Here is a 17,081-nt window from a genome sequence, read left to right on the forward strand (position 1 = left end):
CTAGAAATGCCACTTTTCGGTTTTGTTCCGCGATTAGAGTAACGCTAAACACAAGATCAACTCTAGTGAGCTGCGCGCCCCGGTGCATTGTGGGTATTGCGTCCTTATGCACGTTTCTCATCCAGCATGGCAGGGAAAAATAAGAGGTATGTTATGTTTAGCGATTTAAACTAGCTCACGTTTTACAATAAAATAGGATTTTGTTTATGTGCCTGTTTATTTTACTCTAGAAGAGTTGTCAGACTGTAGTTTTACTTTACTTTTCTATTACGTGTGTATTATTTGAAAACGATTGGCTAGTTTGAACCACTGACGAAGGGCTAAAGTTATCTCAGTATTGATTTATCGCTTTGTATTAATAAAGACAATGTAAAAACAGTGATAAACAGTAATGAAGTTTCATTGTAGATCACACTATATATGGTTTTTGTGTACTAAGATTACCAGTGCTTAACGTTACCAAAGAGTGAGTTAACTTAAACATCATAACTATTGCGTCTAAATAAACACATTTTCTAATTTACACTTCCAGTATTTGGCAACAGATCTATCTTCATATCTGATTGAATGTCACATGAGCTTTAACATAATACTGTATTCATAAAATGTGTTATGTGCCTCTGTACAGGAAGTTGGGGGATCTGAGTGTGGATGAGTTCCTGTTGTCAGGATTTGATTATGATGAGGATGATGATTCTCAGGATGAAGATTCAACCCAACAACAGAATAAGAAGAAAGAGAGTAAGAAACCTGCACCTCAGAAAAAGTAAGAAGGACGTTTTGTTTCTTTTTAATGGTCATTTTAGTGTCACAATGTCTTATTTGTCCAATGCTACAAATGATCACCTTGTTTTGAATTAATAGTATAATATGAGATGTTTTTCTAACTTTGATAATCTATGTCTCAGGTCTGTTAAAAAGAAGGGCAAAGCAACAGAGCACAAGGATCAGCTATCAGACCTCAAGAGCAGAGATCCAGAGTTTTATAACTACTTAGAAAAAAATGACCAGACTCTCCTGAACTTTGATGACTCTGATAGTGATGAAGATGAGGAGGATAATGAAGAGGAAAAGATGTACCACAAACTCCCCTCTAAGCTAGAGGTCAGTACTCTACTGCTTGTGTAATAATATAACAAATGATTGATTTTTATGTAATTCATAACATCATTCATTATTAGGGATGCTGCTTATAGATGTTTTCAGCTAACAACATAAACAAACGGCTTTTGTTGAACAAACGTAACTTGCGGTAAACTTCCGCAAACAGTTAATAACAATAGAGTCCTTTAAGAGTAGATTATTTCTGATAACAAGAAAAATAAATAACAAGTAGATTACCTTAGTTTAAATCATGGCTAAAACAAAAACTACACTGAGCTAACATTACTGTGTAAAATTAATGTATACAAAGTTAAATGCAGATTGGCTGCCAAACCTTCCTTTACGATCCATGATCGCCGTCTCCCCTCGTCTTAAAGCTCATGTAACACACGCTGTTTCTGCATTTTTGATGTTAATCTGGAGTACCTATAGAGTAGTATGACATCCTTTATATCTCCAAAGAGTCTTTAGTTTAATCAGATTTATAAAAGAAAGATTAGCTTTATTGATTCTTTCCGATAATGTATGCAAAAATGAAGAAAGAGGAGTTACTACCGCGGGAGGAGCGAGTACGAGTCTTGCAACACTATACAACACTTATAACTTATGATTCACTACATGTTCGTGTCATTTATATAATATGCACGCACCTATTTCCAGCATAAGACAGAAGTCTTACTTAACGCATGCAACTCATGACCCGGTTTGGGAAAATCCAGCGCAATGAGCGCATCAAAACCACAAGCAAAATAATAAACTATATCCATTGTTTTCATAAGGCTGGCTTTCTTCTCCTTGCATCCAAAAACAAACCTCTTCTTTCGTGCCATTGTTGAGTTTTGAAATTAAAAAAAGCTGTGTAGCGTGATATGATGTTTGCAAGTTCTAGCGTCTCCCGCTGATTGACGGGTGGGTGGGGTTTTCCGGGGGAAGTGCCCATATAAAGAAGTGATACGTATAGAAAACCTCTGAAACGTCAGTTGGACCAGTAATTGAAAAAAACTTTCCGAAACTTGTACAAACCCTGGCGAAGTGCATTCAGCACAGAAATACTCTGTAACACGCCCAACTGCTTTTTTTGACACTTTGCCTACGTTTAGCATGAGGAAACAACTCTATAACTGTGTTAATAAGTCAGAATGCTTGAAATACCATTGAACCACCCCTTTAAGGAAACTAAAACATTTGTTATTTTCGAAGAGGTATTTGTTTATATGTTATATGTTATTATATATGTTTACTTAAATGTGATGCTCTTTTTAAAATAGTGATTTAAATTTTGAAATAGTGTATGCACCATGTTAAAGGTGCAAAGTGGGACTTTTAGCAGCATCTAGCTGTGAGACTGTGAATTGCAACCAACAGCTCAGTCCACATTAGAGGTCTTTTCGGCTTCAAAGCAATGTACCTCACCCAAAATGACCCAAATCACTTTTTGCCCAAACCCGACGTGCATAAATAATTTTTTTTAAAGAAAGGTCCGACCCAGTGGAATTTTTTTTACTTGAAAGTAAACGGCACTGACAGAAAGAAATCCTGGTGGCCTCACAATCAATGTGACCCGCTGCTCCATTTATTTTTCATTTATTATCTGACGACGACACCAAGGTAACCGTTAACCAGTGGTGTAGTCTACGAGATACGCAAGTATACGCTGTTTACCCACTAGGAAAGGTCAAGGATTTCCATACACCCACGTTTAAAAGCGTGATGATGCGTAACAGCATCGTTTTGTGACACACATTTTACACTTTCATTCATACATTTAGATGTGAATCACTGACCATTAGCTTAAAGGTTGCACCTTTAAAGAATATATGATGGGGAAAATAAAACATACTGAATAACAGGAATGACCCATTTATTGTTATTTCATTGTTTTTAACCATTTATTGGTATGTGTTGCCATAAGAACAATCAATGTGTTATGTGTTTTAGGAAGCCAACTCTGATGATGATGATGATGATGATGATGATAAGGTATTAGATGAGAAAAAGGTGAAAGGAAAGTCTAAAGAAGCCACCAGAGTCACAGAAGCAATGATTGAGAACTGGAGAACAGGACTGAGGGTATAAACTTCTCTTTGTATTGCTGATGCATCCAGCATTTTGTTTTTTTTAGACACAAGGGGGAGCTGTTGGCAATTACCGTATAACTGCTTGCATCACTAGGTGCAAAGCCTCTGTAAAAGTATTTATGATAGTTGTTGTATACATGCATGGATTTAAACTGTTTTATAATGCAAAGAACTCAAAATATCAAATATGGATGATCATCACAATTTTGTTATGTGACTGATGCTTTCATTTTTACCAAATGGATTTTTGGCCAGTTTTTATTGTGCTTGAATTCTGATCTGTGTTATTAACGTTTCTTCATCCAGAAAGAGCCCACGTCACGTTTGCTTAGGGAGATCACACAAGCCTTCAAGGCTGCTGTGGCTACAACACAGGGTGATACAGATGCTGAGTGTCGCTACACCATCTCAGACAGCTCAGGTAAGAGTGGCTTAATAATGGCACCCACTTACACAACATAAAATATGCTGTAAATGTGCTCATATTGTTTGTATTTATTTATAGTGTTCAATGCCCTCATCCTGTTCTGTATAAAGGAGATGCATGCAGTGCTGTATAAAATGCTAAATCTCAAAGCTCCAGAGAAAGATCAAAAGAAGTATGAGCTCAATTCCTCCTCCTGTGTATTTCAATACGTTTCAGTCTATCAGAAGTCTTAATATAACTTTGTGTCCACCTGCATTTCAGAATAATACTTCCATCCTCGAGTCCCAGGTGGCAGAAACATCAGGTTGATATTAAGATGTACATAGCTGGTGTTGTCCAGGTACACTTTTATTTTTGTTTTACTCGTGTGGTTCTCCGTGTTGTAAAGTTGAACATGCAGTGGTGTGAGAATTTCTTTTTCTACAAAGCTTCTTTCCAGTTTAACTCAATCCACGGTCACAGCTGCAGTTCTCCGCCATGCCAACCAGATGGTGCCGTACTACTTGTGTCTGCCAAAACAGTGCAGAGTCCTGCTCAAGGTAAGCAGTGCAAGGCAATTTTTTCAACTGAAACCGGTAAAGTTTTTAAGATTTTCACAGTGTTTATGATGTGTCTGATCTTGTTTGTTACACTAGAGCCTGATCAAACAATGGAGTACAGGAGAGGAGACTGTAAGGGTTTTGGCCTTTCTGGGTCTTAATAAAATCTGCCGTCACAAACCGGATTTCTATCTAAACACGGTTCTAAAGGTAATTTTTAACATATCTATATTGTTTTAGATATATGGGTTTTTGAATTGAATCATTGAATCTGATTAGACCATTTAGCATCAAGCTCAAAAATAACCAAAGAGTTTCGATATTTTTCCTATTTTTAAACTTGACTCTTCTGTAGTTACATCGTGTACTAAGACAGAAAATTAAAAGTTGTGATTTTCTAGGGAGATATGGCTAGGAACTACACTCTCAAACTGGCGTAATAATCAAGGACTTTGCTGCCGTAACATGGCTGCAGCAGGCACAATGATATTACAGAAAATAGTACCCTTAGTAACGTTCAATAGCAGGGAAGTGTTTTCAGGCAGTGCGTAATATCATTGCGCCTCCTGCAGTCATGTTACAGCAGCAAATTCCTTGATTATTACGCCAGAATGAGAGTATAGTTCCTAGCCATATTGACCTAGAAAATCCCAACTCTTAATTTTCTGTCGGTCTCAGTACACTATGTAACTACAGAAGAGTGAAGTTTTAAATAGGAAAAATATCAAAGCTCTTTGGTTATGTTTGAGCGTGATGCTAATGGTCTAATCAGATTCAATGGATTATGCTAAGCTATGCTAAAAATGGTAGCGCCAGACCCGGAGATCAGTAAAATCCAATCTTTAACTCTAGGGAAGCTGGAAAATTTGTATATTTTAAAAAAAGTGGAGTGTCCCTTTAAACAAAGAGTCTGAGGTTTGCAATTGAATATTAAAGATCAAACACTATTTAATATTTATGGTGGTGTTGTGTTTTTTTGTCAGCAAATGTACATCGCCTATGTGAAGAACTGTAAGTTCACGTCACCCAACGCTCTTCCGATGATTAATTTCATGCAAAGGACTCTCACAGAGATGTACTCGCTAGACACGCAGGTGTCCTACCAACACTGCTTCATCTATATCCGTCAGCTGGCCATTCACCTCCGGAGTGCCATGAATATGAAGAAAAAGGTAATCAGATGATTCACGCTGTTGATTTGTCATTGAAAAGACTACTTGAAGAGATTTTAAGCTTTTTATGTCGTGTTGTTTTCAGGAAACATATCAGTCAGTGTATAACTGGCAGTATGTGCACTGTCTTTATCTATGGTGTCGGGTGTTGAGCACTTTATATCCCAGTGAGGTCCTGGAGCCACTGATCTACCCGTTGTGTCAAGTAATCATCGGCTGTATCAAGTATGTTTTTTCCCCTAAAGGTGTAATTCACTCCACAATAAAATTTGGTTATTGTTCACTCACCCTCATGTCGTTCCAAACCCAAATCTTTCGAATTACATTATAATGAGTTGGTTCTGAAGAAGAAAAAACACTAAAAATATAATTAAAGTGATTTGAGATGGTGAACCCTATGCAAAGTCTTTTGGAGCTTATTTTGTAAGAAACTGACTTGAAATGATTTGCTATTAAAATACTTATTTTTAGTTACTGATGCAACAACTGTATTAACCAGCAGGTGGCAGCAATTACTCATATTTATTTTATAGTCCATCTGAGCTTGATCAGTTGCATCCAATGCCGTCTTAAACTCAGAAAACAACATTACTTTTCCACAGCACTAAAGTACAGAAATATAACTTTTTAAAATTGTATAAAACACCACACTATTACTAAGCTATTTTGCACTGTTTTCAGTTTATTTTTTAAGTCAAGTCATCAGTGTTTCCATGATGTGTTTGTTTATGTGTTTTGCAGACTTGTGCCCATCTCTCGGTATTATCCTCTGAGACTGCACTGCGCCAGAGCTCTCATCCTGCTGTCTGCCAACACCAAGACATTTGTGCCTGTTTTACCCTTTCTGGTAGAGGTGAGAGAGGCACTACATAACACTATAATTCTGAAGTCGCCGTCTAATTCCAGGCAGGAAACAAGCAGGTGTTTTGTGTATGTGGGTGGTCATGGTTTGGGTATGAGTAAACACTGTACCCACGCCATTTGTCATCACAGTCGTCAATTTTCGAACCTTTGGCTATAAAAAGATTGTTTTTTTATTGTGCCTTCTCAACTCTTAGCCTTCCATGGCTCACCACCAATCCATTTACTGACTGCCTGATGCATTTTGCACACAAAAATGGCTAGTGCTTCTTGAAATCGCCAGTTCCTATTTGATTGGCTGCTTTATGTAATTTTCAGAAGGCACACTTGTTTTTTAATAGTCCACCTAGAAAATGTATAGAAAAGGTAACGGGTTGATACAAAGATCACTTTATAAGAAGAGCTGACCGAGTACAATTGAATGCGCCAAAATGTTTCATATTTGTTGTGTCAAATTTGAAGACTATTTAAAAATTTAAACCCTACATACTGATTACTAATGATACAGCATATTTTGTTTGTGTTGTCAATGTTAGCTTAGTACTGTTTTTTTGTGTGCAATTTTTATAAAATAGATAATGATGATGAGTTTGTTCCTGTAGCTCAATTGGTAGAGCATTGCGCTAGCAGTGCAAAGGTGATTGGTTCGACTCCCGTTGAACACATGTTTTTTGTTTTTTACGAAAAAAGGTATAGCTTGGATTCACTGTAAGTCGCTTTGGATAAAGGCTTCTGCCAGATGCATAATGTTACATTTTAGACAAACCTGGTCAGTAGGTTATCATTATTTCACAAAAAAATATTTCAAAGGTATTTAATTATCAAGCTTCATATAATACTAAAGGGCACACTTCCGGTTTCTCTCGTGAAGCCAAACTGCAATTCATCGATTGGCTGTTATAGACTGGCTCCATAAGGGAGGCAATCCCATAGACCCCCATGTTAAAATGCCAACTTTACAGCTTAAATAAATATCTGTTGCAATATGTAATATATAAATGTTTTTGGTATATATAGCCAATTTTGCCCTTCATGACAACTGTGAGGAGGTACACTTTTTTGTTACTTATCTGTTTAAATTATATTAAAGGATTAGTCCATTTTCTTAAAAAAATCTAGATAATTTACCTTACCACCATGTCATCCAAAATGTTGATGTCTTTCTTTGTTCAGTCGAGAAGAAATTATGTTTTTTGAGGACATAATACCAGGTTTTTTCTCATTTTAATGGACTTTAATGGACACCAACAAGTAACAGTTTTAATGCAATTTAAAATTGCAGTTTCAACGGAGTTTCAAAGGACTCAAAAAGATCTCAAACGAGGCATAAGGGTCTTATCAAGCAAAACGATTGTCATTTTTGACAAGAAAACTAAAAAATATTTTCATGTATTTAACATGTGACCTTTCCACGGCATTACGTAATTACACGAGGCCGCGCTGGCGCGTCACAGGACGGGAGATAGACGAGAAGTTGTGGTTTAAAAGTGCATTTTTTTTTTTCTTGTAAAAAATGACAAACGTTTCGCTAGATAAGACCCTTATGGCTCGTTTGGGATCGTTTAGAGTCCTTTAAAACTGCAATTTTAAACTGCATTAAAACTGTTAAGTGTTGGTGTCCATTAAAGTCCATTAAAATGAGAAAAATCCTGGAATGTTTTCCTCAAAAAACATAGTTTCTTCTCGACTGAACAAAGAAAGACATCAACATTTTGGATGACATGGTGGTGAGTAAATTATCTGGATTTTTTTTAAGAAAATGGACTAATCCTTTAAGCCTTAAAGTTCTGCATAATTAAGGACGTGGCCACTTGAGTGACAGGTGAACTGCCACTGCTGTCACTACCATCGAGCTAGGTGGGTGTGGTTTTAGCAACCAGGCACCTTAGCTACACGCATGTCCCGCCTACTCTTTGTCCATTTTCGGTTATCCATGAGTGGTGACGTGGTGCCAAGATGGCGGCGGCAGGCTCCTTCGACTAAGCTCTTCACAAACCTGTAGGTGACATCACGGACACTACGTCTATATTTGTACAGCCTATGCAAGCGATGCAAATTCTGATTACTGAGGATATACAAGGATATACGCTTTGTGTACTGAGACTAGACTACCTCACTATTATTTGGATTATTATTTCCATGTTGGCCTGTTATTGAGCTATTATTGTGATTTTAGTATAAAATTCAGATAACCCCACCCCATAATGTCACAAACACAAAATGGACTGATATTGGTCAAACTTGCTTGAAATTACCATGAGGGTGATTATGCCACAATCTAGTAATGGTTACATTGATCATATAAATTACCTGCTGTCATCAGCCAATGAGATTGTAGTTTTTAAGCATTACATTTTATACGTATCTTTAACTATTGGAAAATAAAAACCAAAAATGGAATTGCGAGCTGCGTCGGTGACCAGGAGATAAAAGTCAAGAGAGAACAAAGCGTACGGTTTGCACAAATGTGCGTCCAGAAGTGCCCGTATGTGCGCCTTGTCGTTGTTGGGAGAAGTAGAGGTCACAAACTATCAACATTTTCCACAGTGCGAGGCGAGTGACAAAACGTGTGTTTGTGTGTGGCTGGCGTGGGCCCCTGCGGTGACAGCTGCTGTGAAAACACAGGCGTGGAGGCGACAGCAGCCGAGACCAACGGAAGAGAGGGCTGAGGGTGGGAGGGGTGGTCACCGATCGCCTGCGAGCTCCCACCAGTCCTGACCATACTGTGATAAAGCCCAAGGGGAAAGAACGTGTGTGTGTCCGTGTGCAAGGTCTGTGGTTCTCGCTCGGTTCTCAGATACGTTGTGTAGACCACATCCTCTGTGTCAGTGTGCCGACCCCCACCGAGCCCCCTCATACTCTCGTGTTTATTTGTGATGCAGTCCACTTCCTGTTTTCGCCCTTGTGTTTAAAGAAAGCGTGCGATGATGTAGGGCTTCTTTCTGTTTTCTCCCCGCTCCGTTCCTCTCTTTATCTCAACGCTATGATTCCCAGCTTCCTGCTGCAGTACCCCTTGAGCGTATCAGGTTGGGACCATGCGCCACCACTTCCTCCTGTGTCCCGCAGGCCGACACCACATCCGTTGTTTGTAAAGACCGGTCGTCCGTGAGCAAACACACACTTACCCCGCTGGTTCTAGATGACCTCGCCGAGCACTTTTGACTTTTCTCAAATGTGGCAACACAGAAAGGTTTAGGGGAAAAGTCACAACCACTCACTAATGTTAACTTCGCATTGCCAAATCTATAAGATAATCTAAAAAAGTCATAAGTTTTGTCTGTTTTTTTTATTGGTACGTTTTAGAAAAAGCCTCACTAATTATATCTACTCGCATGAACAAAGATTAGCTGAAATTATCCTGTTTTTGGTTGTAAACATTGTGTTGCCTTTTTAAGTATCAGTCCCAAATAAACATAATGTTAATGATAGTTATAGTTTCTAATATATTTTGTAACAACAAATATTTATATTAGTGACAATTTAGGGCATCAAACAGTAATTGGTTTTGAACAAAAATGCAAACTGTGCATAATCCTAGTTTTTTTGGCGACACAAAATGTGAGCTGTGTTTGTTTTATAATAATTATAAACTCTAGATGCATTTTCAGTGTTTATACAAAAAATTACATTTTAGTTAAATTTATAGATGCTACTTTAGCAGCGTGACTGTAGACCAGATGTTTTTAACAATGTGGCTTTTTCCCCGGTAAAAATTTTCCAGCATGTTGTTATGTATAACATGGCAACGTACAGTATGTCTGTATTTCCTCGCACAGCTTTATGTGCAAACCAAAGTTAATATCAAACACACAGCGCAGAATATTCTCCATCTCTTATATAAAGCATTAAAGGAATATTCAATTTTCTTAAAAGATCCAGATAATTTACTCACCACCATGTCATCCAAAATGTTGATGTCTTTCTTTGTTCAGTCGAGAAGAAATTATGTTTTTTGAGGAAAACATTGCAGGATTTTTCTCATTTTAATGGACTTTAATAGACACCAACAATTAACACTTAACTCAACACGTAACAGTTTTTTTCAACGGAGTTTCAAAGGACTATAAACGATCCCAATCGAGGCATAAGGGTCTTATCTAGCAAAACGATTGTCATTTTGACAAGAAAAATAAAAAATATGCACTTTTAAAGCACAACGTCTTGTCTAGATCCGGTCCAGCGCGACCTAACGTAAATGCGTAGTGACGTAGGGAGGTCACTTGTTACATATATAAAACGCACATTTGCGGACCATTGTAAACAATAAACTGACACAAAGACATTAATTAGTATCAGTTGACATACAACAACGTAGGAACGGTCCTCTTTCTCAACACTTGTAAACACTGGGGCGGAGTTTCGCGTTCGTCCTCTGTGACCTCTTGACGTCATGACGTATTGCGTGGGGTCACGTTGGCGCATTACGACCGGATCTAAACGAGAAGTTGTGCTTTAAAAGTGTGTATTTGTTATTTTTCTTGTCAAAAATGACAATCGTTTCGCTAGATAAGACCCTTATGCCTCGTTTGGGATAGTTTATAGTCGTTTGAAACTCTGTTGAAAAAAACTGTTACGTGTTAATTGTTGGTGTCTATTAAAGTCCATTAAAATGGGAAAAATCATGCAATGTTTTCCTCAAAAAACATAATTTCTTCTCAACAGAACAAAGAAAGACATCAACATTTTGGATGACTTGGTGGTGAGTAAATTATCTGGATTTTTCTTTTAAGAAAATTGACTATTCCTTTAAGAGAACTGATTCATTAAGGTGAATAGTTTCATGTGGACTAGTTTGTGTAAATTTGCTGATTCATTTGAGTTTCTGCTCTAAATTGGATATCTTTTAAATTTGTATCTTTTTTGTTTGGCTTGCAAAGGTTAAATTATTGCTATTCTTGGATACAGCATTACCAAAACAATACTGCCGTACAAAGGCAAAGCACAGGAACTACACATTTGGTCAAAGTTGAGTTGTTAAGGTTTGAAATGGGCTTTGTGACATGTATTGTGTCTTGTGACAAAGTCTCCTGGTTCAATTTTCTCCCATTTCAGATGAATGAGTGTAACAAAATTGCAGTCACATGTTTGACTGGCTGGTACAAAAACTTTAAAGGGATTAGGGCTGTCACTTTTTATTCGATATTCGAATATGCATTCGAACATGACGTGAAATATCCGTATTCGAACTATAAATAAACCATCCGGTTTTTTAAATGCCATGTGTAGCGCATTTTTTACAGTAGGCCTAACACCTCGTAATAGGAAGGAGGCTGAGATTGAGACCGACTGCAACTGTGCGCAAGAGAGGGAATCAAATGGGACCAAAATGAATCTCATGTGCATGTCAAGATAGAATTATAGTTTGTATATAAAATGACATATTGTTTATAGTGTTAAATATTATAGCAGAATAAAAAGCTTGTGTTAATACGTTCGCATTATGAAATTAGCATGTATGAAGATAATTTCATAATTTTTACAACGCAATGTAAACTTTATATTAAACAACAACAGCATTTGTCTTGTAAACGGATTTTAAATGATCATGTGCTGACTGTCGCGCGTCACATAGACGACAGAGTCAAGTGAGATCTGATTAACTCATCTATAAGTTTAATTTCATCTCAAGTATCAAAGGGTTTGTGCTCTCTATCATTGAAAACGGGCAAGCAAACAGCACGCGCAGGGTTAATGTACTTGTGAATGACGGCTCACAAACGCGCGGGATAGGCTTTCTATGTGTGCTTGTTGTCAATGACAGTTCTGGTCACAAACATGCTCAAGAGCGGGATATGTGTGCTTGTCAATGACGGGCATTAAATCCGCGGAATTCCGCGGAGTTTTCTGCCGAAATCTGCGGGCGCGAATTCCGTTTGCGTCTCCTATATACTCCTGCTGCTGTTTAAGTTGTCATGTTATTGTTTGTTACTGTTCTGAATCATTTTTTTATATATATAAGTTTGTTATTCATAAGTTTATAACCTGCTCTTTCAAACATTAAGTAAAAAAGTAATCCAGACAACCCTGTTTATGACTGTCACTGTTAATAATTTTGTGATTGAATCTCCATTACGGTGGGTTTTTGATGCGCGGGGGGGGGGGGCGCCTAGATATTCGAATATATTCGGATACATTGCATGATATTCGAAATCCGTTCGAATTTGATTTTTCTCAAAAGTGACAGCCCTAAAATGGATAGTTCGGCCAAAATGAAAATTACACCATGAATTACACCCGAGTTAAATATGTCCATTAGGGGTCAAACAGTTCACATTGCTCACGGTTCGGTTTGTATCACGGTTTTATTGTCACAGCTTTGGCACTGGCAATGTTAAGAAAAACATTCTATTAAATAATCAACAAAACACACTTTTAGTTGGTAACAAACTTTTGTTGCACTTAAAATCATCTGAGCTTTACCATAAACAAAGTGCATTTCAATCATTTCTTTTTTTAACCAATTGAGCAGATTACAACACTGCTTTATGTTTTAGGAATGTTTGTAACACAGAGTTTAAGGGCCCTATTTTAACGATCTAAGCGCATTGTCTAAAGCGCACAGCGCAACATCTAAATGGGCGTGTCCGAATCCACTTTTGCTAATTTAACGACGGGAAAAATGGATTTTGCGCCGAGCGCATGGTCGAAAAGGGTAGGTCCTATTGTAATGGGAGTATTTTGGGCGTAACGTGCAATAAACCAATGAGAGTCTCTGCTCTCATCCCCTTTAAAAGCTAGTTGCGCTGGCGTTATGTCTAATCCCTATTTAGATGACGGACTTTGTAAACTGAAAAAATAAGCGGAGGAAGAAGATCCCCAGTTTAAGATTAATGTTAAATAATTGTGTTGTTTTTCACTTGTATTGAAATTGTTATTTTTTTATCAAAACCTTTAAAACCCGTTTTCTTTTAGTCATGGAAGTAAAAAGCAGGCTTGTAATTGCTTTTAATGTATGGCTATCCAATATCATCAAAAAATTATTTACAAGCATGTAAGATAAGGTTTGTACTCTAAAAATACTTTATTTGTAATAAACAGGAGATAAAGAATTTACAAACGGCTCTCCTCACGTTTCAGCACTTTGGACAGCGTTTTTTTTTAGCAAAGAGTTTTTTTAAGCATTACTTAAAAATGTTTCTCATCTCACCATATCCACAGGTACAGAGTCATCATAGACAATAAATCCGTGAGGTAGCATTAAAAAAAAAACATTTAAAAACAGACGCATTTGTTTAAAGCAAAGCATTTATTTACTTAGCAGGCTGCAGGTGAAGCAGCTCTTTGCGCCTTCTAACGTCTCATAATTAGTCCTCATTTATGTCCAAGAGATTCAATAATAATCTTTTACATTCAATCCTTTAATCTTTCATATTTAAAAGCATTTTTGTGCTGCTGCGCATTATGTACCTTGTGATAAGCAAACCCGCGTTGTCCTCCCGTGTTTAGGCGCATTTTACTAATGCGCTCTTTAAATAACATAAAACACATTGCGCCATTGACTTTAGACTTTAGACCAGGTTTTTGTTGGTCAATGGCGTAGTCTATTTTAGTTGCCTCAAAATAGCAACGCGCCAACAATGCGCCTGAACACACCTCGTTTTTAGACCAGAACGCCCATGGGCGCAAAAGGGGGCGCAAATGCAATTGCTATTTAAACAACGCGGCGCTAAACGTGAAAATTAGGGTGGAAACTAGCGAAAGACACTTGCGTCGCGCATTGCGCTGCATTGCGCCGGGTGTAAGATAGAGCCCTAAATCTACTGCTGTCACCTTAAGTAAATTTTGATGCGAGTTTCATCACAGATGTATAACTGCTACTAAAGTACATAAGGTGAAAGGTTGATGTCCAGCGTTTTAAGAGTTTTAAACCGCATCCTCTACAGCTGAGGGGCTTCTTTATTTTGACAAATGGCAATAAAAACATTTAGCGCGTCTGCTAGTATTGTTGTACAGTATATGTGCCTGTCTGAATTAGCACGATGTATAGTAGTGGTTGTTTCAATCGTTTCTGCGTTACCTGCGCTCCCGCGTAATCTTGCGACCAAGGATTCTTATAAAAAATCACATCAATTACCCTTAAAAGGCCTTTATTTATCCCCTAGAGCCGTGTGGATTTACTTTTGCAAAGGATGGATGCACAGTCTTTGGACTTGAAGGAATAGGACACCATACTTATTTATTATAAAGATATGAAGAGCTAGGACATTTTCAAAAATATCTGAATATGTGTTTGTATGAAAAATAATGGACATATGTAACTCGGGCGGCTACAGGGTGAGGAAATCATGGGGTAATTTTCATTTTTGGCAAAAGTATCCCTTTAAGGGTATTTTTGTCATTTTCAGTGTTTGCTTTGTTACTGCAGAATAAATTAATCGCTTTAATAATCAGCTGCTCTGAATGTAAAAAAAAAATCATCCGATATATCCAATAAATAGAAAAAATTTGGGCATCTTAACTAGCTTCAGTTTTTATAGAGTTATAACTACTGAATTAAAGGGATAGTTTCCCCTTAAATGAAAAATCTTGTCATCATTTACTTAATCTCATGTTGTTACTAACCTGTTTAATTTTTTTATTCGAAGAAAGATATGTGAAATCTTTGTAACTAAATCGATCAGAGGCCCTATTGAATGGGGCCTCTGATCGTTTTGGTTGCGTATTACTACTGCAAACTACAAGTTAGCATAAAGCCCCTGAGTCATTCTCAGTCTGTTACGTGTTTGTGTGCATAATCTGTTGGGATCTGTTGCAGTCTGGTTGTCTATGTTTGTTTCTATGCACATACTGTATGTCTGTGATGCACTGCTCTGATGTTTCTGTTTGTTCACTCTGCCCTTTAGATCCTCCAGCAGGAAGACTTCAATAAGAAACCAGGCCGCATGAGTGTAAAGCCCATCAATTTTGCAGTGATTCTCAAACTCAGCAAGACCAATCTCCAAGAGAAGGCCTATAAGGTGACAGATTCTGCCGTTTCTGACCTTTAAAACCTTTTGAACTTCAGATCTTCATCGTTGTGTTAGATTCTTTAAGTATATGACATTGTGTATTTCAATTCAGCAATACATTTTTGACACCACGTCCCAAACCATGCATTGGATTTGCAGATAGTCATGTCCCAAACGCTAACCATTTGTTGATGTAACTGGGTCAACCTATGATTTTTAAGAGCAATTAGCTTACCAGTGGATTACTTCAAATAATTATAGAACAATTTTAAGAAGTTTTATAGTTCGCCTTTTTTATCCTGATCCTACGAAAAGACAAAGACTTGAATGCATCAGGTGTAGTACTAGCTCAAGTAAAGAAGCTGAGATTGCCCCTCCCACTGGGCCGCGAGCCTGTCGTGTCTTCATGCTGACTGGCTCTAACTGGATTGAGATTTGGAGATGAAAGCCCGAACACGCTGCTACACGGGCTAAAGCGCTGCGCGCCGTGGCGCTGCCAAGAGGATTGCCACACAAGCTGCAGGGATTATCCTGCTCTCCTGGCTGGCACGGAGAAGCTTTCCAGTACATCCCAGGCCAAGACAACACCGCCACAGGCCCCCTAAGACGCCACTCCACCCTTGCTGTCTGGGATCTGTGTCTGACTTACAAACTCTTAAATATTTCCTGACTAGCATGAGCAAAGCTTTCCCGTTTCCATCGAGGTGGAATGCTAGGGGTAGGCCGCTGTGGCAATTTTTAGGTAGGCCGAAGGATTTAAGTCCGATCCCTGTTTTAAATTAGGTCTGGATTAGTGAGTTTGCGTGTGCCAGTTGTCGAGTAGAAGTGTGAGAATTCTGATAAGGGGGGTTATTGACTGGAAAAGTATATTTTGGGGGGTATAGAGCAGCTGGCACCATTTAATGTGCATTTGTTGCACTTTGTACAGCCACTGTGACAGGTTCTGTAGTTTTGAGTTCGTGCCTGTGACTTGTACAGAAGAAAAGTCTTAATTTTCAGTTTTATTGATAGAAACTGTGGATATGTTACAGGAAAGGAAATGGGAACTTACCTAAGCATGGCACATACAACTACCTATCAGAATGCCTTTATAAATTGGCACACTTATTATTTACACACAGTGATTTTTGTTAGTTTTAAATGCTTATATCTTCTGTATGCAAATGTTGATTCATACCAAAATGCTTTTTTGCATAATTGTGTTTGACACATGAAAACGTCTCGGGTTACGTATGTAACTGTTGTTCCCTGAGAAGGGAATGAGACGCTGCGTCTCCCTTGCCATACTTCCTGCGTCCCTGTAACGCCGTCTTTGGCAATATTTTGGATAGCAATATACTTCCTGGTTCCCTCGTCACCCATATCTTTGTCGTTAAGCCTCACCGTTGGTTGAATTTGATATACACATTATCAAATTCACACCTTGTCCAAAGCATATAATACAAAGCAACAGATGCTTTAAAAACAGCAACACACATTATAACATCCAAATACATTGGCAAACAGCGCAGACAGCATGTAAAAACAGTCTTGTGTGTTGAATATGTGTGTGTGTGTTTGGACTGTTTCAGGATGGTCTGGTGGAGCAGTTGTATGATCTCATCTTGGAGTACCTCCACACACAGGCCTGCAGCATTGGCTTTCCTGAGCTGGCACTGCCCACCATCATTCAGGTAATGTTCCTTCTGCTCTTCAGCCATTAGCTTTCCACTGAGGGCTTCATTGCACCTGTGGCTTTAGTCACTACATTATAACATTTCCTTTCACTTTTTCTTTTCAAAACATTTACCACATGGCCAGCATATACACTGAGCAGGTAAAAATACAGCTTTATATGTTCATCAAATACCTTTGCTTCAAATCCGCATAACCCATTCATAGATAGGGGTTTGTTGGCAGAATCTGCGTAACGTATTGGTCTTTTTTATTTTTCTTGCAAAGTCCTCTAAGTG

The 17,081-nt window shown here is 38.1% G+C and overlaps 1 protein-coding gene across 1 annotated transcript in view; it reads left to right on the forward strand.

Annotated features, from left to right (window-relative positions):
* The first annotated feature begins 87 nt into the window (after nucleotides 1–87).
* noc2l (NOC2-like nucleolar associated transcriptional repressor) overlaps nucleotides 88–17,081 on the forward strand; it is a 33,075-nt gene continuing 16,081 nt past the window's right edge. The window contains exons 1-14 of the mRNA XM_065285854.1: nucleotides 88–146; nucleotides 629–766; nucleotides 909–1,104; nucleotides 3,043–3,174; nucleotides 3,489–3,603; nucleotides 3,688–3,781; nucleotides 3,871–3,949; nucleotides 4,038–4,148; nucleotides 4,245–4,358; nucleotides 5,132–5,320; nucleotides 5,406–5,545; nucleotides 6,062–6,173; nucleotides 15,025–15,138; nucleotides 16,701–16,802. Of these exons, the coding sequence (XP_065141926.1) occupies nucleotides 127–146; nucleotides 629–766; nucleotides 909–1,104; nucleotides 3,043–3,174; nucleotides 3,489–3,603; nucleotides 3,688–3,781; nucleotides 3,871–3,949; nucleotides 4,038–4,148; nucleotides 4,245–4,358; nucleotides 5,132–5,320; nucleotides 5,406–5,545; nucleotides 6,062–6,173; nucleotides 15,025–15,138; nucleotides 16,701–16,802 (1,656 nt within the window). The 5' untranslated portion in view covers nucleotides 88–126. The remainder of the gene's footprint in view (nucleotides 147–628; nucleotides 767–908; nucleotides 1,105–3,042; nucleotides 3,175–3,488; nucleotides 3,604–3,687; nucleotides 3,782–3,870; nucleotides 3,950–4,037; nucleotides 4,149–4,244; nucleotides 4,359–5,131; nucleotides 5,321–5,405; nucleotides 5,546–6,061; nucleotides 6,174–15,024; nucleotides 15,139–16,700; nucleotides 16,803–17,081) is intronic.

The sequence above is a fragment of the Paramisgurnus dabryanus genome, chromosome 21, assembly GCF_030506205.2.
Source record: "Paramisgurnus dabryanus chromosome 21, PD_genome_1.1, whole genome shotgun sequence".
In the NCBI taxonomy this organism is placed as follows: Eukaryota; Metazoa; Chordata; class Actinopteri; order Cypriniformes; family Cobitidae; genus Paramisgurnus; species Paramisgurnus dabryanus.